This window comes from Elgaria multicarinata, chromosome 5, assembly GCF_023053635.1.
Source record: "Elgaria multicarinata webbii isolate HBS135686 ecotype San Diego chromosome 5, rElgMul1.1.pri, whole genome shotgun sequence".
Taxonomy (NCBI): domain Eukaryota; kingdom Metazoa; phylum Chordata; class Lepidosauria; order Squamata; family Anguidae; genus Elgaria; species Elgaria multicarinata.
Window position 1 is genome coordinate 46,249,401 of NC_086175.1, and position 21,073 is coordinate 46,270,473.

Genomic DNA, 21,073 nt, shown 5'->3' on the forward strand with positions numbered 1-21,073 from the left:
ACACATTTCATTCAAATATATTTATTTATTATTTATTTATTTATTACATTTTTATACCGCCCAATAGCCGAAGCTCTCTGGGCGGTTCACAAATATATATAACTATTTCCAGCAATGTTTGAAACCAGAACTGAAAAAGAAATCTCTAACCATTACTAGGGGCTGTGCACAGCCCCCTCAACTCTCCTTGGAGGCCATTTTGGAGCCTCTGAAACAGACCTGATTCAACTTGGGGAGCTTCAGGGCTTGATCACCTTGCTTTGATACCAAAGCCAAAGCAAGTTTCCCTTCCCTGTGAAGTGGGTCAGCCTTGTGGGTTCCTGGGCGCCAGGCTGACCACTGGACTCCTCGCTCCCTCCTTCCTCTCTCCCTCCCTAAAACCAGAGATGCTGCCGCTAGGACTTACCTTGCCATGTGTCCTCCTCCCTGAGAGCCGAGCCACGCTTTAAAGTAAGATCATGAGGCTCTCTTTTTAATAGATCTATAGTCGCAACCTGGCAAAATGGCCCTTTACAGCCACCAACTTTACAGCCATAGATCTATCAAAAATAAAGAGCCCCATGATCTTACCTTTAAAGCGGTACTCAGCTCTCAGGGAGGAGGGCATATGGCAAGGTAAGTCCCGGTGGCAGGAGATATCGGGGAGGGAGATGGAAGTGAGTCCCGTGAATTCAATGGACTCATGACTGGACTCGTGCTGGTGCTCTTGCACGGGGGAAGCGGACCACCACTATCCCGAATCAGCCCAAGGGCTTCGGTATCGATCCACTTTGGCCTCAGGCCAACAGGTACCACCTCGTATTTGGACTGAGGCAAGCCAAATCAGCCTGCCTCAACTCAGATTTGGGGCTTTGGCCAAGTCGGTGCACAGCCCTACACATCACCCAACAATGCAAGAGTTAAAAATAGCACCTTAAATATGGAAGAGCTAGAATATACTAAATTATACCCAGGGCTCCATGTGCTTAAAGCTCAACCCTGCCTACCACCCTTTCTGGTACCTCTGGGCAACCATTTACCACTAACGTGGTGATTATGTGGAGTTGCCTTAGCACAGCCCTGTTTAAACACAAGTATGTGCTTTGAAGACCAAGTCTGGACTCCTCAGACTCCTGTTTGGTCAGTACCAATAAATACAGGAGGAAAAACACCAAAGCCATATAGAGTTTTCATACAATAGCCCTATGTTGAATAAGACAGTTTTCATCCCTCTGACAGCAGGGACTCATTTGGCAGCATTTCTACTTGACACAGACAGCTATGGAAGAGGCTAGTTACATGTCTACATAAATTATACGTAAGTTCATAAATGTAAGACAAGTTCTCTTAAATGCATTCCAATGTGATCTTACCCATCTAATACTTCTGCCTGATATGGAATTTCAAGTTTTGAGTAACTCTTCTCTTTTGCTTTGACTGTTATTTTTCCTGAAAACTGTAGAGGTCGTTTTGCTTTTGATGCTATATGTATATATATGAATAAAAACAGTGTTACTACACACACACACAGACACACACACACACACACCTAACACATTTTTCCTCGAGTAAAACTATCACTGTTAAAACTTTGGTTGACCAAGAACTATCATAATCCATTTTGATTTCTTAACTGTTTTGTAGCCAAGCTACTCAGCTACCATGTTAGGATGCTGCTGTTTAGTTCTAAGAATAATGCTGTTTAAGGAATTAGCTGTTTGCTGGGCTTATGTGGCTTCAAGGAGGGTGGGAGGTACAGCAACACCCATTCATCTTCTTTTCATAATAAAAGAATGAAGCAGAATGTCACCATATTACTCTATCCATTCTCACTGTGTGAGCACTGAATAATATTGAACATCTGGAGCTTCACAAAATTAAGTGAAATAGAGCCAGAGACACAAAGGAATGTATGGTTTACAAAGACAATTTACATCCCTGTTAAGTGTTGTCTAAATTACTCTAACCAGTAACTATTTTAAAAAGAAAAGCAAGTGTGGACCCCAAAATTGTTATCACTAGCAATATGTTCAACCACACAGACAAAAAGCATCCTACACCCTGAATAACAGAGTATATTTTGTGTTCAGCTGTGATTGGCAATACCACCACTTACCATCGAAACTAATACTTGCAACTTTGGTATATTTACTTTCAGAAGCTCGCAATGTAATCGGCTTGAAATGTACTGTGATAGCTTCATTTTGTGGTGTGGGTCTAACACTCTGGAAAACAAACAGAAGTCTTATTTAGCCAAATATTTACCAATAAACAGACCAGTCTTTCAAGTAGTGATCTAAAAAGCATATCGTAACAATTACAGAAATGAGGAACTCGTCATTAGTATTATGTTTCAGGAATGAGTGTTCGCTTTAAAAAAACATTTGCAGAAGAAACACACAACTCAAATTCCATCCCATTTACTAGGTGTCTTTTATTTTACCTTCATAACTAGCTTGTCTTATTTTTGTGGATCACCCAGACAACTTCAGCTATTGGGTGGTATAAAAATGAAATAAATAAAGGAAGTGCTTTACTAGTTTTTGGCTAAAACAACTGTAGTCATCTGAAGAGAACTAGACACTTCCAAAAGTGTACCAATGGAACATCACAACTACTGAAATTACTTTTATTAATTGATAATACACATCAAGAAAAAATTCTGCTGCACTTCCATCTCAGATTTTATAGAAATAATATTCAAGGTTGTTCATTACCATATCACACTGAATATGAATTGTTTAAAGACCCTGTATGTGATGGAAGAAAAGCCAAAACACTTGCATCATTATAATTTTGTTTACACCTCCAATATCTGTTCTCACACCAGAAGGAAAACTAAACAGCTGAACATACATAACATGGCATCAGCACATCGCACTGCAAAGGGACAGGGACACAGAAAACTATTTTAAGCATCTCTTTGAATGTTCCTAAGTATGATCAAAAAATTTCTGCCAAAGAGTGGAAGAACCAGTAAATATGCATTTTAAATACATAAAATATACTCAATGTTCCATGTGAACAGTTTCACCATGGATATGGCTCTTCTGTCATACACTGTGTTACTGAACAACAGAAATGTTAAGTACTATGGGCAAAAATCATGGGTGTCTGTCTGCTAATGGGACACACACTGTTAGTGGAATGGATTCCTCTTCCCCCTAGACACCCCGTCACAAATCCCCCCCCCCCAGACTTGCTGCACCCTCTGCAGAGAATTTAAAAGGGCATGGAGGAAGAGGAATTGGAAAAGGCTGTTCTCTTGCAATGGCAGCAAATTGTGGCTTTGCCACCCACAATTTGCTACCACACATGCTGGATGCATTCCACAGCCTTTTTGAATATTCACCTCCAATTGAGCTGATTGGGGTTAGCTATGAGATGTCTGAACCCAGACATCCAGAGTTAACCTAACTACTAATTGTTCATTAACTATGGGTTGTTTAACCTATTCTTAACTTTTAGTGTTAGGATGTCATGTAGCAAGGCCTAATCAAGGGTTAAATATTCAAAGTGACTGTGAAATGTGCTTAATTAACCCATGTTTTCCTGCCACTATGTGTGATATTATCTGCTCACATGATATTGGCTTCCATCCTATAATGGGTGGACTGAGCTGTGTTTATGAAATGCAATACAGCTAAATATTATGGACTGCTTGGAATACAATGTAAAGCAAATATAAGGTCTTCTGGCATGAAAACAGAAAAGTTATACATAGCTTCATGGTACTTTAATATAAATTGCCTTCTTTTAAGATTGCACAGGCTTAAATATAAAAGATTAGTAAAGGAAGACCTTTTATGACTATAGTAATTGGCAACAATTCTATTAGTCTTGAAGGAATTTAGTTCTATGAGTATCTAGATTAAATTTCTGCTAAATATAGTCTTGGCCTTTCCCATGACATTAGCATGAAGTTTCAAACAGATTTCTTCCTTGCTTCTAAACTGTGTTGGAACAAACTCCAGGAGACTATATAGCCCTGCTCTTCATCCCCCACCCTGCCCCATGTTTACATGGAAATATGAGGAAATTATTTAGAGTTCAAAATATGTTTGATGGTATCTGACACTTCACCAGTCCATTTTACATCTAGTAGAGTAACAGAAATCTGAGCAGTGATCAAAACACTAGGACTCTTGCAGTATGAAGTCATACAGCCAATATCATTTCAGCAAGAATGAGAGGAAATTATTAATGAGATTTTAAACTAACGTAGCTCAGAGGGTTGGTCATATAACTACCATCTTACTAGTTTAACAAATATCAACTTTGCTATCAAAAAATAAAGAGGGAGGCCATCAAACAGAACTACCTACATTTTCTCCCGCTACAGTGTTCGATAAGCATTAGGGATTCCAGTTTTTATTCACCTACTGTGAATAAGTAGCGCTGGAAGCAGCACAGTAATGCAAAAAACAACCCATGACAGAAAAGCTGAACCAGGTTCAGACTTCTCGCTAAGCTACCCTGCAACCACCCATGGTGACAACCCATTGTAGCTTAGTGTGATGTGCAAACTAGGTGTCCAGCTTTTCCTTTTTTAAGAAAGTAATTTTACCATTGCATTTTGTTAACAAAAATTAAACTAGTGGTGTACCAAGTTTTGTGAAATATACTTCTGTGTCTCTAGGTTTGTCATGAACCAACCTTATAAGAAATGGGCTGGATTATACGATCACCCCAGCCCACTGTTTCTTATTTAAGTCACAGTGGGTTGCTGTGCGAGCCGGCAGCCATTTTGAATATTCAACCCCAATGGGGGTTTGTTGTGTCATCTGATCCTAGGAGGCAGGAGCTGTTTAAACTCAAACAACCCATGCCACCAAGGTTCAGATGACATGACAAGACATGGCAACTCTCTGGCAGGGGCTGAATATTCAAAATGGCAACTGGCATGCATCGCAACCCACCGTGGCTTAAACAACTGACCATGGGCTGCAGTGATTATGTGAACCCAGTCAATAGCTCTTCACTCCATTAGTGCTCTTGGCCACTTAGAAAGGGAGACAGTTGCAGAGGACATGGGTTGTTTCCAATGTTAGTCTAACTTTCAATGGGTCAACTTCATTTCAGTGGGTCTACTCTAAGACGGACTAACTTTGGATACACTAAGACCATCCATATTCTCTAGCCACAGATAAGCAGTGACCATCATTACTCCATGCATAGAAGAAGGCAAAACAAAGCTATGCTACACGAGATTAAGCTAAGAGACATTTCAGAAATATAGCAGATACAACACAGTGCTATGCTCATCTCCTATAATGCACAAGCTAGAAGACTGGGTGAGAAGAGAAGGTATCCAAAGTAACAGAACTTAAGTTTTGACACCACTCGTGTTATTTTCTATATATAGAAAAATAAAAATGATCATGAGTATTTGAAACTAAAAAGGCAGTACTTACTGTTATTGGCACATCCTTTGTTCCTGAATTCAACAAGTGTAGATTTAAAACTTTTGGCATATCTATTGAAACCCAATAAAAAATGGTCATCAGGCTCAAATGGACAAAAATTAATTTGGTTAAGTATGATTTGTAAAAAGACTTGAAGAAACCCTCTATATTTTTTGTGTATAATATGATCAGTAATGATAAATAGATAAATGGAAAACACTATTTGAAAAAGCTAGAGCAATGGTCCCCTTTTTCGAACCAATGAGAGAGAGAGACAGAGAGACAGATACATATAAAAAATAAATTTAGATTTAAATAAATGCAACTCAGGAACAGTTGGGAAGAACGGAGATGGTTCTCATTCCATTTCTTTTTTATGGCTATATGCTGAATATTTTTATAACATTGTTTTTATGATTCTTCATAGCCAAATGCTGTACATTAATTACCATTACCAAGTAAACCAACCAAACATTATGATTTAAAACTCTCCATACACTACAGTGTGCGCAATGAGCTCCAGCATAAGCAAACTTTCCCACCAATGTCAATATTTGTATGTCCAGCAGGGATGTAGGAAGTGTCCTACTTCTTGCACTTAAGTTATTCTTGTGCATGAGCTTCCTATATACATCAATGCCCCATGCATTATAGTGCCCTGGGATGGGCCACAAAACTATAAAAGTAGGTTACCAGGAGTGCAGAACCATATCTGAGTTGAGGGCTGAGTTACACCCCCACACACACACACCAGGCCTTCCATGTGCCTGATGTCATCAGTGAGCGTTGTCATAGCCATTGGCAGCATTTCCCTCCCTCACCCACCCCAGTCAGCTCGCCTTCCCAGTGCCAGGTGAGTCCCAACACCTTCATCTCCAATGTCCCTTGTAGCAAGGTTCCTCCATGGGGTGGGGCTGAGAGGCCAAGCCCCACCCTTTTGAAGAATCCAAGGGCATATAATGTACTTCTATTTACAACACAGCTCAGACTTTTTTTAAAAAAACAAACACATAACCATTTATAGCATACAATGAGTTCTTCAAAACTGTGGTTTATTACTAGAAAACAACTTGGCACCTGTATACGCTCATTTGGAAATAGTACAGTTTGGGAGTGTGCTTATTAGAAACCTGTCTTACATTTTCAGTATTCACACATTTCTTTGAAATAATACCTCTAAAGCCACATACCCTGGGGATAATTAGGTAAAGTATGGATATATTTTGTTACATGCAATGTCTTTGGAACAAAATAAGATCTCTCTGTGCAATTTGAAATGATGGCATATTCAAATAAAAGGCTTACCTTGTGTTCTTAATGTACCAAAATCTAACATTTCTGTTGATGAATAAATTCCTGGGGCTTTAAGAGAGGTGAAAAAAAGAGTCAGTATTTTTTCTCCACTGGACTTGAGAAAAACATGGAACAAATTAAAAATTATGGTTTTTTTTACAAACCTGTTGTGACTTCTACCTCTACTGGAAGAATAATGAACTCTGTGCTATCTGAGGCATTTGTTTTTATTCGGATGAAGGCTGTGTAATTATCTGCTTCTCTTGAAGAAAAACTGGCTCTCATAACCCCTTTAGTTTCATAGGGAGGAATTTCCTATTGAAAGAGACAATTGTGGAAAATCGTAAGTCTATACAATAAAAAGTCCACAAAGTTATTTAAAATGCAATAGGAATATGCAGTATAATGTTAATGCTTTCCGATAATGAATGAATTAAAATCTTGAGATGGAAGAAAGTTTCTCAACCAGAATAAAATAAAATAATCATTACATGAAAAATGCAGGTTGCTTACCTGTAACTGTAGTTCTTCGAGTGGTCATCTATGCATTCACACATATGGGCTTTGCGCCTGCGCAGAGACCAGACCGGAACCTTCTATAGCTGAGTGGAACGTTTTTGGCGGGAACCCCTCCCCCACGCTACCGTGCATGTCCATGGGGTTCCCGCCCTTACCTCAGTTTACAGGAGTCCGACATTGTGCCCCCATAAACATGAGTGTAAATAAAATACAAGTACATTCCACACATAACTGTGTCATTTATAAGTCTCACACCACCAAGTGGGGATGGTGGGTGGGTTGTGTGAATGCATAGATGACCACTCGAAGAACTACAGTTACAGGTAAGCAACCTGCATTTCTTCTTCGTGGTCTCTATGCATCACACATATGGGCGAGTAGCAAGCTGACATATATTTGGAGGTGGGTTGGTGCATCATCTGAAGATCTCCGAGAGCACTGTCCTCCCAACGAGCAGTCGTGCCTAGCACGGGTGTCCAAACTGTAGTGCCTAACAAACGTGGATGGAGTGGACCACGTTGCAGCTCTACAGACTTCTGTCAAAGGAACACCTCTGCCGAAAACCACAGATGTTGTGACGGCTCTGGTAGAATGAGCTGTCACAGGTTTCACCAGTTCTAGTTTAGAGATAGAGTAGGCAAGTTCAATTGTGTCTACAATCCAGCGTGACAGACGCCGACATGAAACAGGGAGTCCCTTATAAGGCTCCCCATAACAAATAAACAATTGCTTTGTTTTTCTAAAATTCCTTGTCCTAGCCTTGTAAAAGGCAAGAGTTCTCCTTACATCAAGTGTATGTAAAGCAGACTCTACAGGTGATGTAGGATTCGGAAAGAAAGCTGGTAGAGTGATATATTGGGACAGATGAAAGGTTGACACTACCTTAGGCAAGAAGGCAGGGTCTGTGCGTAACACAACCTTATCTTTGTGAAAGATAGTGTAAGGAGCAACTATCTTGAGAGCTCTAAGCTCACTTGCACGTCTAGCAGAAGTGATGGCTACTAAAAAGACAGTATTGAATGTTAGAAGCCTAAGGTCAGATAAGGCCATGGGCTCGAAGGGCTTCTTTGTCAATGCCTGTAACACCACTGATAGGCTCCATGGTGGAACGATACTCTTTACTGTCAGTATCATATTTTTAAGCCCTTTTAAAAATTTCCTCGATGTTGGATGCACAAAAGGTGTAAAACCAATCATGCCTCGATGAAAGACGTAATAGCTGCTAAGTGAACTCTGATGGAAGTGAGTTCGAGTCCCTGCTGATAAAGTGTCAGTAGGTATTTGAGGATTAACGCTAAAAGGCAAGATTCAGGTGCTTGATCGTTTTCCAAGGCAAAAGTTTGAAATCTTTGCCACTTTGCCGCATAAGATTTTCTTGTTGAAGGCTTTAGTGATGCCAAAAATATATGGTCTACAGTTAAATCTTTGATACGAGAGGAGGAGTGGATGATATCCTCCATGCCGTCATCTTGACGGTCGACGGGTTTGCGTGTCGAACCCTGCCCTGATGTCGAGACAACAGTGTCGGTATCGGCGGGAGTCTGATGTAATTCCCGTCCGACAGTCGAAGGGCGTGGAGAACCACGTCTGTCGAGGCCACCACGGTGTGATAAGGATGTAGTCCGACCTGTCCGACTGGATTTTGGCCAGCACCTTCGTCAACAGTGGAAACAGAGGAAAGATGTAAAGAAGATTTCCTTTCCAGGTTCTGGTGAAAGCATCTCCTAGCGAGTGCTTTCCTCTTCCTGCTCTGCTGCAGAACCTGGAACAAGCTGCGTTTTCTTCGGTAGCGAAGACATCGACAGCAGGGAGGCTCCAGTACCGAAAGAGAACGTCTCTTACTTCGGTATCGAGCTCCCATTCGTGGTCGACGTGGAAAGACCTGCTGAGGGCGTCCGCGAAGATGTTTTCATTGCCCGCTACATGGGTCGCCGTCAGGTGAGTATTTCTCTTTATGCACCAGATGCAAATCCTGAGTGCTGATCGATTCAGAGGGTGAGACCTTGTCCCACCTTGTTTGTTGATGTACACCACCACCGTGGTGTTGTTCATCGCGATCAGGACGTTTAGGCCCTCGATCAATTGTGAAAAAGTTCTTATTGCATTCTCAACCGCTAGCAGTGGTAGATATGATGTTCCCTCTGGGAAGGAGGCCAACGGCCCTAAGCTGTGAGGGAGTCGCAGTGTGCTCCCCATCCGATCAACGATGCATCCGTCGTGATCGTTACCGAAGGAGTGTTTTGTTGGAACGAAACCCCTTCTAGGAGCGTCGACATCGAAAACCACTATTTCAGAGATGCCCTTACTTGCGTCAGGATCGACAGGTAAGCTCACCGGGCATCGTGTCGAAGATCGAAAGTTCTTAAAACCCAGGCTTGCAATATTCTCATTCTGAGTCTTGCAAACCTGATGACTGCATCAAGCCTAATAGCCTCTGAATTGTCCATGCCGAAACTTTTCGGCGGCTCTCGGTATCGATGGCTAACTGCTGTAAGGTGTTCGCTCTGGTCGACGGTAAGTATGCTCTCCCATCTCGAGACGACAGAGTTACCCCTATAAAGTCGAGCTTCTGATGTGGGGTCAAGATGGATTTCTCCTCGTTGACCCACAAACCCAACAAGTCCAACAGGTTGAGGGTGGTTGAAATGTCCTTCTGGAGCGTGCAACTGGTGTCCGCTACCAGAAGCCAATCGTCCAAGTGTAGGAGCTGCAGAATAAAAGTAACCGTTGTCATACGGAACTTCCTTGGAATGATGAATTTGTTTAACTGCTTTAAGTCCATGATCGGCCGAAGACCTCATATTTCTTCGGGACCGTGAAGTAGCGCGAGAAAAAACCCTGGTTGAGTTCCTCTGCGGGTACGGGAGAGATGGCTCTCTTCGATAGCAGAGGTCTGTACCTCCGGAAGCAGAGGAAGGGATGGCGCCGTTACTTTCACCCCCGAAGAAGGAGGAAGGACATCGAGCTCGATGGCATACCCCAAGTTGATGATAGCGAACACGCAGGAGTCTGATGCCATTGACTCCCATTGATGGTAATGGGGTGCTAGGCGGTTCGCAAAGGGAGGTGGACGTGGGACAAAGAAGTCAAAGTCACTGCTTCTTGGTGAAGTCAGGCTGACGCTTGTCTTGTTGAAATGTAGACTGATATGGCCGCTTACTCTGGAGTTGCTGTTGTTGTTGCTGCCTCTGTTGGCTTTGATAGTAGGGCCGCTGCTGTTGTTGTTGAGCAGGCGGTCTTGTTCACCGTCTCAGCTTGTATTGAGCAGGCTGAGCAGAGAAACTTATTTTCTTGGCTGTTGTGCAAGCCTTGTATATAGAGTCCAAGGTCTTGTCCGTCTTGCTATTAAACAAGCCCTCGCCATGGTAAGGCATGTTCTAAATCCTGGCTTTGGTGTCATGAGCCAGATTAGCGGAGCGGAGCCAAGCATGTCTCCTCAAGGACACGGGTCCCATCATCGACTTGGAATGGCAGTCAACTTGGTGTCGCGCTGTCGACACTTGTTGCCTGGCTATGGCTGAAGCTTCACTTTGGAAGACTCGTGCCCGCTCTTTTCTGTCCTCTGGGAGATGTTCACCTAGTGATCCTATTTTCTCCCAGAGGAAGAGCTGGTATCGTGCCATGGTAGCCTCATAGGCTGATGCCCAAAGAAGCAGAGGAATAAATCCTCCGGCCCGTAAGGTCCAACTTTCTGCCCTCTCTGTCCACAGGTGCAGAATGTGCCTTCTGTAAGCGGCCTTGAACCGACTCCCTACGATCGAATTAGGTTTGGGATGTTGGACCAGAAACTGTACATTTTCTTGTTAGACTCGATAGAGGGTCTCTAGCCTTTACGATGTGGCCTGAGACATAGCCGGTGTTTTCCAGAATAATTGAGCCATTTGCTTTAAAGCATGTGGTGCTGGATCACCAGTCCTAATGCCTGAGCCATTCTAAGCATATGGTCAGAAGATCTGACCATATCGTCGGAAGGGGAAGAAGGGTCGTTGTCATGAACCTCATCTTCTGGTGAAGGCATCGATGGAGTAGCCGACAACCCCAATTCAGAATCCGATGAATAATTTTCTTCAGGCAAGGATACTGTAACCACCTGGAGGTATACATGCTCCGTCGGTATCGTGGTAACCGCGGCAGTCGATGCCGATGGCTGTGTACGGTGTCGAGGCGTCGACACTGTGGACATTGGTGGGCGGGCGGTGGAGGCAGCAGTAGATGACACATGCTCCGTCGGTATCGTAGTAACCGCGGCAGTCGATGCCGATGGCTGCGTACGGTGTCGAGGCGTCGACACCGTGGACATTGGTGGGCGGGCGGTGGAGGCAGCGGTAGATGACACACCCTCGATGTAAGCGAAGGGTGCGCATAATACTCTTCTTGAGGGTACTGGTGGTCACCCTGGAAGTGGGCGATATCGATCCCATTCCGAAGGCGGTAGAGGGATTAGTCCCTGAACCTCTCACGGCCTGCTAGGCTCTCGGAAAGAGGCCGCTGAAACCGAATCCCGCAACTCGCCCTCCGATAGACTGGGAGGGTGCGTCGGTACCGTAGCCATCGGTAGCGGCTGGAATCTCGATACCGAGGGAGGCCTCGGTATCGAAGCGGTCGGTATGACAGAAGAAGTAGAGTGACTCCTAGCCGGTTCAGCCGCTCCATTTCCGAAGAAGATTTGGGAGTCCGGGCCTTTTTTGGAGATTTTCCTGGCCGCGGAACTCGCCAGTGACCGTCCAGGCGTTAGGGGTATCTGAGCCCTATTAGCCGCTCTGGAATATTCAGGCACCTCAGTGCAACGGTCATCAACGGACTTACTGGCTGCCGTTTTGTCGATCGTCGAAGATTTGGGAGCCCGGGCCTTTTTTGGAGATTTTCCTGGCCGCGGAACTCGCCAGTGACCGTCCAGGCGTTAGGGGTATCTGAGCCCTATTAGCCGCTCTGGAATATTCAGGCACCTCAGTGCAACGGTCATCAACGGACTTACTGGCTGCCGTTTTGTCCATCATCGAAGATTTGGGAGTCCGGGCCCTCTTGGAGATTTTCCTGGCCGCGGAACTCACCAGTGACCGTCCAGGCGTTAGGGGTATCTGAGCCCTATTAGCCGCTCTGGAATTCTCAGGCACCTCAGTGCAACGGTCATCAACGGTCTTACTGGCTGCCGTTTTGTCGGTAACGGACTTACTCGCTGCCGTTTTGTCAGTAATGGACTTACTGACTGCCGTTTTATCCATAGTAGGAGCCTCCGTGGCTCTGAGAGCTTTTTCCCCCCAAGATGGAGGGAAGTCGTCAGCTCTGCTTTTCCTCGTTTGTTTTGTAAACGACATGCAATGATGGCAGGCCTCAACGATATGGCCTTAGCACAAACAAAGGACACAGAGGGAGTGTCCGTCAATAGGTGGAAGCTTCACACACTTCGTAAACGGTGTTTCAACTGCCATACAGGCCTCACGCGACCGAAGTCGCTGAGGAAAACTATCTTCAATAATTTAATTTTTTTTTTTTTTTTTTTTTTAATATAAGAAAAGTAGTAAGAAGAGTCTTAGAAAAAGATCGAAAAACGAAGAAGATCGTAAAAGAGAAAATAAAGTTAATAAGAAAAACGCTAGAGGTTCGGTTAAACAGGTCTGTGCACAATGGCGGACGACGAAGAACTGAGGTAAGGGCGGGAACCCCATGGACATGCACGGTAGCGTGGGGGAGGGGTTCCCGCCAAAAACGTTCCACTCAGCTATAGAAGGTTCCGGTCTGGTCTCTGCGCAGGCGCAAAGCCCATATGTGTGATGCATAGAGACCACGAAGAAGAAGTTTGGAATCAGCAATTGCTTTTTCGAAAGTATGCGAGTATGGCTAGTTTTGTTGACAATATACTTATTGGAAGAAAGACATTTAATAATATTAGCAATATTTTATTTAAACACTTACAACTCTATTTGGCATTGATAACATAGACACTTATAGGTAATACTTTGCTCCCACCCCTACACATGCAAAATTTCTGGAAATCCTACATTTAATTACACTAAAGAGACCAAGATTTAACAATGCTAATGTAGCAAAATGCCAATCATTATGGTGGTGATGAGATGGAAGGCCCGCAAACTGCAAAACCCATATAGAGATTGCAAGTCATCTGTGTTCCCTGTGCAACAAAGATGCTTTATGCTATAACTCAGGGTCCCTTGCAGCAAACACCAGTGCCTGGGTAGATTTTGCCTTGCCTCAGCCATATAGTATGCTGCAGCTGCTTGACTTTGTTCCACTGAAGTAAACTGTTGTCATTTACTTCTATACAAGACAGTAGTAAAAATTAAGTTGGTAACAATTGAAATAAAACTTAGACTATCTCCCTCAACATCAGCTGAACTGATGTCAAGGATAAAAGTAAAAGTCAAGGAATCAGTAATTAGTCTGATCTTAAGAGCTTTTGCTAATGTAAAACTATGAGAAGGCATAAAGACACACCATCTAATAATGTGATAGTGTAATTTAAATTATAAGGCTATAACAAAGGAGAGAGAAATCCCTAGAACACAGCCATTAAAATTGGGAGCATTTTAAACGACACATACACACAAAAAGAACTAAAGTTCAGGCTTCTCTAGTATTTACTTGCTACATAAATGATAGTTTGTGATAAGTTGTTGGTTCAAAACTATGTATTCTATGGCTACAATATTCAATGAAATTCACACTTCTGTGTCTAAAATCAGTAAGTAAAGCATATGATGGAATTCACATGCAGCTTTGGCATTATTAGACTTGAAATGATACATGATTGGGAGTTGCTAACACTACATAAACTAACTGTTAGGTGTTCATTTACACAATTAATGTTGATTTGCCATTTAGTTAAAGCAGAGTAGAGGAACTTTTTACAGCCCGAAGCCTATAGTTCAAAATATGGCAGCCAGGCTGGTCACTGGTACACCTAGGGGTGACCACATTACACCAGTTTTAAAATCTCTTCACTGGCTGCCGATTAGTTTCTGGGCGAAGTATAAAGTGTTGGTTATCACCTTTAAAGCCCTACATGATTTGGGTCAAGGCTACCTGCGGGATCACCTTCTCCTGTACAATCCACCCCGCACACTCAGGTCCTCTGGGAAGAACTTCCTTCAGCCAGCCAAAACTAGGCTGACAGGTATTACCCAGAGGACCTTCTCTTCTGCTGCTCCCACTGTGGAATGGCCTGCCGGAGGAGATTCATCAACTTAACAGTCTTTTAGCATTTCAGAAAGCTATAAAGACTGATCTCTTCTGGCAGGCCTATCCAGTGGAATTTTAGGATGCTTTTAGTATGTTTTTTAGGAAGTTTTAACAATGTATACTATGTTTTTAATCAATATTTTATGTATTTTATACTTATTGCTGTTCCCCACCTTGATCAGGATGGAGAGGCGGGTAAGAAATAAAATTATTATTATTTGGCCACCCAAGAAACCTCCTGGCAGCACACGCCAGTAGCGGACAAGGTTACCCCACTCTCTCATCTACTCCACCCACCCACCCTTCCTTCTCAGCTCACCACCAGCCCCCTGTTCAGCTGACCATGTAGATGAACTGAGAAGGGTAGTGAGCAAAGAGTTTAACCCTCTTCAACCAGCATGCCAGAATGCTATGTCCTCTCCCCTCCTTAGTTGATCCATGGTGTGTGGGTGAGGGGGAGTGGGGTGGGGGGAGAGAGAGAGTTTTCCACAGGCTGGGTTATTGTGTTGTCTGAACACAGCACTCTTTCCACAGGGTGGGTTATTATGCATTTTGAATGCAGTGTGTTTTCCACAGGATTGCTTGCTAACCATGCAGCATGGCTTGATAACTACCCTGAACAATCCAACAACAAGCCATGGGTTCTCAAGGTGGCTTGCTTGAGAAAAATAAACCACACTGCATGATTAACAAGCTGGACTGCGGAGAACGTGCTGCGTTCAGACAACATGACAACCCACCCTGCAGAAAACACAATGCATTCAGACAACACAATAATCCATGGTAGGTTAGTGTGTTGTGTGAACCCAACCACAGACAGGGAAAGGGACTGACAGTGAAAGACAGACAGGGAGCATAATCTGATGATGCTCTGGTCCAAGAAAACTTATGCCACAATACATGTGTTAGAACTTAAAGGTACCACATGTTTTTGCTGCAACAAGCTAACAATACGTTGTGAATCAACTAGCATCTGTATCACTCACCCATAATTTTCTTGAACCGCCTTGTTGTCCCGTTGGAAGCTCTAGGTGAAGATCACCTCCACTTGAATACATTTCTACCACCTGCAAGAATAGCCAAAATTTTATATTAGAGTTTAATTATTGTTAAATGTAGAAACCAAGGTCAAACTACATGTACTGAAATAGTTGCCAGCTTTCAGAAGGAACATTCCTTATGCCAGAGAATGGGAAATCATGCAGAAGTCGCATCAGTCTGCTACGAAGATTTCCTGCTTTTGAAGTGAGAAGCTGCCAATAAAGTAAGTAATTTGTCATCTTAGTACCAACACTGTCTCTGTATTCTCTTCTACATAACTATATTTAAGAATTCAAATTTTACAGCAGCATAACACAGTTTATGGGCTTAATTTAGGCACCAGTTAAAGACCTACTTATTTGTGCAAGCATCTGGGGTATTGACAATTGCTCTATTGACTGAACATATTGATGGTTTTACTGCATTTTATTACATATTTGTGGTTTTAGTCATGATTTTAATGATGTTTATGTGGCATACTGTACTTCATATAGGTTGTTAGCTGCTCTGGACCCTTTGTGAGGAAGGTGGGATATAACATGAATCAAATAAACAAACAAAGACCCAGTCTTACGTGAGCAGACTTCCATTTGTGCAATGAGAGTTGCCCTTCCTTTCCTTCCCCCTGTGGATGCCCATGTGCCCCCCAAGCCTGCTGTGGAGCATCTCTGCAGCAGATATGGGTGGTATGTAGAGGGCTGCAGAGGGGGAAGAGGGAATTCAATCCACCAGTTGTGAATTCTGCTAGCAGAAAGACACTGTACAATACAACCCTATCAATATGCTTTACCTGGCATATTTCAAATGATTAACAATTTTTACTTTGTTTCTTCCTCTGAAAAAACACAGATCCATTACATTTCCTTACTATTAAAATATGGTCAGTTTTTTAAACTTTAATAGTTCCATTATTTATTTATTTATTTTAAAAATCAGCTGCACAGGTGAAGTTTGTGCACTTACCAAGACAATCCTTAAAATGTGAACATCACTTCTCAAAATGTTCAGTTCTTACCACAAAGACAACTATTTTAACTTGAGTGAATTATATAGATATTTTCTTATATTAATACCAAAGTTTCCAAGGAACATAAGAAATACTTTTAATATTAAACCATGAATGTTTTTATAAGTAGTTATAACTATGAAAATGCTACTTACCTGCAAAGGCTCACTGTGGGGGTTATGAATATTTATTATAGGAGAAAAACTGCTATTTACAGGAACTTTTGCCCCTATAAAAGGGCGCAGTCTGTAGGGATTTGGTACTCCTACACCAAACACCTGTTAAGACAAAAAGAGTTAAAAAAACACCCTTGTATTGTGTGTTTATCTTCTCCTTTCCACCCTTAAAGGCTATGCAATTCTTTATAGCAAAGAAACCAAATCTTTCTCAACTTGAGTTTTACCTTTGAAATTATTATTTTAAAGTGCTCTCATGCAATATTTAATTGCCTCAGGATATATAAGGTAGTATATGTAATTTTTTCCTGTCTTTCACCATCTGCACAAATGACAGCTACAGACTAAGCTTCCCTCAAAACACAATTCTTGCCTTTAGAACTTTTAGATTTAGAACATTTTTTTACAACTGAGAAAAAAATTACACTTCTGCCATTTTCTCACCTCTAAAACCTAATCATTTCGAATATTGCAGTTATTAAATCACCGTGATTATGCACATGAAGTTAAGTATTACCAAAATGGCTTCCCAAGACTTTTTGATATTTTATATAGAATAAAAAACTGATAATCCCTTTTCCTAAAAAAGGAACCATTTAAACCAGCACCATTTAAATGTTCCTCTTCCCGTTACCAAATATCTTAAAACAAACAAAAGTAAATGATGCATTTTAATAGTGAGAAGTGATTTGCTATTGTCCTAAATCAATTGCTGGCTTGTTCATTTCCACACTTTGGGCCTGTCCAGATGACATGCTAAGCCATAGTTAAGGCTGTTAACCCTTTTGCAGTAAATGGTTAGTGAGTGTGTTTAAACCATGGTTATGTAGCCACATAGTTAGGATGGTTCACACCACATGTTAAGTCATGGTTCACATGGCATGCTAAGCCATAATGTTTAGCTCAAAATGCTTAACCACCATGGTTAGTGTGTCGTCTGAAAAGGGTCATAGAATACTGAAATGCTTTAGGTGAATGACATCTTACTCCAGGACCGACTCCCGTCATATGTTGCTTCATATGTTGAACTATGAAGCAGTCACAAATTGCTCAGATTGGTGCTGAGTGCATATGCAATTATTTTAGAAGCATTACAAAGGCATTTCCTCTTACCTGGTAAGTAAATACCCCATGATTAGATGTGTTAATAAATAAAGTATTTTCTACATTTCCCACCATTCTTGCAAGAAAAACTACATCAAATGATGTGTTCCCTCCTGGGAGGATTTTCTGAAAAATAAATATAAAAATAAATATCAGACATAATATAAAATGCTGTTCATTTGAAAGTTTAACATTTTAAGGATGCAGTCTGAGATTCAAAAGAGATTGATATACGTACACTATCTAAGCATCATTGAAACAAGCAAATCAGCCAATGGTTAGAGATGATGGGAGTTGTATTCCAAAGCACCAGGTTGCAGAACGTTGCCTTGAGAAAACTCCCTTGGTTTACTTTTCATATAATTCCACCACAGTTCAGAAGACACCTGGCTTTAACCATGGTGAATAAGGCTTCCTGGCTTAACCAGTGTGGTTAAACCTGTGGTTTAAAGTGTCTTCTGAACACAGCCCAGCTTTCTGGCTTAACCACCATGGTTAAAGCCATGGTTTAAGGTGTCTTCTGAATGGTGCCCGTGAGTTGCATTTAGAATAATGTTGTTAAACCTCCATTTAAAGAGAAGCTATTTTAGCCATTGAGGTATTGTTTAAAGTAAAATCTTTTATGCTGAGATGAAACAAGCTTGCATAACAATACCTACAAAAAGCAGAGCTGACTCACCCTGTTTTGAAAAAAAGATGCATGAAAATGTGAGGTTGTTGCAGATATCGATACTAATATAATAGTTTCTTCTGCACTAGGATTGTGCAAGTAAACTTTTTCCATTTTTGGCATCCCGACTGGCCTACGTAAAAAGAACAGAAAAGACAGTGTTTTGACAATTGCCTATCTTCACACAATATAATTTTATAGTTGTATGGAACAAGGTAATTCAGTAGATTAGGAACTTAAGAGTATTGAAGCTTTTCTTTCTTTCTTTCTTTCTTTCTTTCTTTCTTTCTTTCATTCATTCTGATATTCTCTGCATCTTTAAGAATTTCTTTCTCATGACGTGTTATTACTTCACAACAAGAGGCAAACATAGTTTGTCACTTTCATTAGCTATGATGCAACACCTAATTGTTTCAATAAGCTGAAAAAGACTGTTTTTATTTTGCAACTATATTTTATGTTTATCTTTTGATTGGAGATCGCCAATCATCTTATTCAGAAAATTATTTATATCCCACATTTTAGCCCTCAGTTGATTAATGGATAGGACTAAAGTTCTCTCTTCTGGCCCTAATCACAGGGAGACTGAAAGAGAAGGAGAGTGTATGCACCCTCTGTAGCTCTGCTACATTTTCAGCTACATGGCTGTGCCTCCAACCAGAAGGAGTGAGCAGTATTTCTTCCTGGTGCAAGAAATATAGTGCAAGAATATTCTGCTATTTATCCATATCAGTGGATTTCTTTTTGTAAGCAAGTATTTTATTTTAGAAATATAAGGTAAAATGATATAAAAACCCAAACAGCAGCTGTATATAACACATGCAGTCTGTTTTACATTATTCATCACAGATTCTATAGATACTTTAGAATAATTTCCCCTGAACATACACTTGTATCAATTTTCATCTCTATTACACCCACAAAATGATCAGTTTCAACTGTTAATCTTACTAGAAATTATACCTTTCCAAAAATAGGACTGGGCACTTAGTGGGTCTGGGTCTATGGACCCTCAAGGTTGAGTAATTAAAAGCTAAACTCACTCAATCACACAGATTTTAAATTCCATATGAAGTTGGGCATAATTACCAGGCTACTTTCCTAAGCAGTCAGAAAATAATGTGGTTATTTCCAAGCCCTTTTCAAATCCCACCTTACATGACTGACACAATATATGCAGCAGGTAGCACCCCCCCACACACACCAGTGCATATAGTTGCTGCTGCAGGAGCATCTCACATATCAGGTGCCCTAATGCATGGGCTGCTGCTTTCCAAACACAGCTATTGCAGCAATTTATCCTTACTAAGGTTGGGCAGGCCTACCAGCTACTCTTAATAGGCAAGTTTTGGAGGGAGCGAGAAGAAGAGATAATCACCCAGTTTGCACATCATGGCAGGAAATCGTGGCTCATTATGCCACCATTTATGGAGAGGCGAGCCATTTCCACATTCTGTAAGCAACCTCCAAGAAGCCCAATCAGAGGCTTTGAGCTAAAAAAACCCAGCTGTTACCCAAGGTTGTTAGCAGGGAAACAATCAAGCGGTTAACCCATAGTTTTTTGTTAGGTTAATTGCTGGGTTGTTTAGCCCCTAAACAACCCAGCAGTCCAGATTTGCACATCATGCTCACAAGAAGTGGAAGTGGCTCACATGGAGTGTGTATTTCAGAACTATTGGGTATGTGTGAACTGGCCCAATGTAACCTTCCCAGGGTCTCTGGCACATGGGCTGTCGCTATAGCAGGAAAGAAGTATCTGAAGTTGGGTGAAATACAACCCAAGTAAGAGAAATACTACACAGGGTCATAACAACCACCTTAGATTGCAAGTGAGTATTACTAGTTGCTGATGTTCATATTCCAAGAAAGGGTATTATGAACCTCAGCAACTTCAGTTGTTACAAATACATGTTGCTACTTGCAACTGTAGTTCTTCAAGTGGCCATCTGTGCATTCACACATTTGGACTCTGCACCTGTGTGGAGCCTCAATTCAGGAAACTTCTATAGCTGAGGAGTTTGTGGGGGGAAGTCATCCCCCACTGTCTCAGTGCGCATCTTCCTAGCAGGTTCCCACTTATTCCCTCAGTTCCTTGAGGCCGACATTGTAGTCTCAGAGCCAAAATGAAATACCTTTGGTATCCAACATCGAAATCTAGTATGACACCGAAAAGAGGATGGCAGGTGGGTTGAGTGAATGCACATATGACCGCTTGAAGAACTACAGTTACAGGTAGCAATATGTCTTTCTTCTTTGTGGTTTCTGTGCATCACATGTATGGGCGAATAGCAAGCTAATTTGCAAGGTGGTGGGTCAGTGTCTTATTACAATACAAAAGAAAGGACAGCATCCTGAACATCCTGTCTGTAATGTCTAATGAAAGTAGACAGTGGCGACCAGAAGCAGCATGGCAGAGTTCAGAGATGAGGTTGTGTCCAGAGGCCTGGAACCCTTGGAAATAGGAATCTGGTTCCACACAAAACTTAGAGGAGATGGTTGTTTATTTTAGTGTTCCTTTCTTGCAGAGAGACATAGGAAAACTGATCTTTGCCTTGCCAGTTGATTAAAAATCCTGGGATGGATTATCTGTGCTTGCCATTCAGAACTCCTGGCCTGGGTCAAGGACTGGTCCTATTATAAACAATATATTCCTCCCTTTCCCCCAAATATGAAAACCACCAAC

General features: G+C 41.8%; 1 protein-coding gene across 1 annotated transcript in view; it reads right to left on the minus strand.

Annotated features, from left to right (window-relative positions):
* Positions 1–21,073, minus strand: part of TMEM131 (transmembrane protein 131) — a 98,152-nt gene that overhangs the window by 35,828 nt on the left and 41,251 nt on the right. The window contains exons 5-13 of the mRNA XM_063126291.1: positions 18,400–18,523; positions 17,730–17,846; positions 16,596–16,718; positions 15,380–15,460; positions 6,842–6,992; positions 6,690–6,746; positions 5,394–5,455; positions 2,096–2,204; positions 1,353–1,461 (exon numbers count right to left, since the gene is read on the minus strand). Of these exons, the coding sequence (XP_062982361.1) occupies positions 1,353–1,461; positions 2,096–2,204; positions 5,394–5,455; positions 6,690–6,746; positions 6,842–6,992; positions 15,380–15,460; positions 16,596–16,718; positions 17,730–17,846; positions 18,400–18,523 (933 nt within the window). The remainder of the gene's footprint in view (positions 1–1,352; positions 1,462–2,095; positions 2,205–5,393; positions 5,456–6,689; positions 6,747–6,841; positions 6,993–15,379; positions 15,461–16,595; positions 16,719–17,729; positions 17,847–18,399; positions 18,524–21,073) is intronic.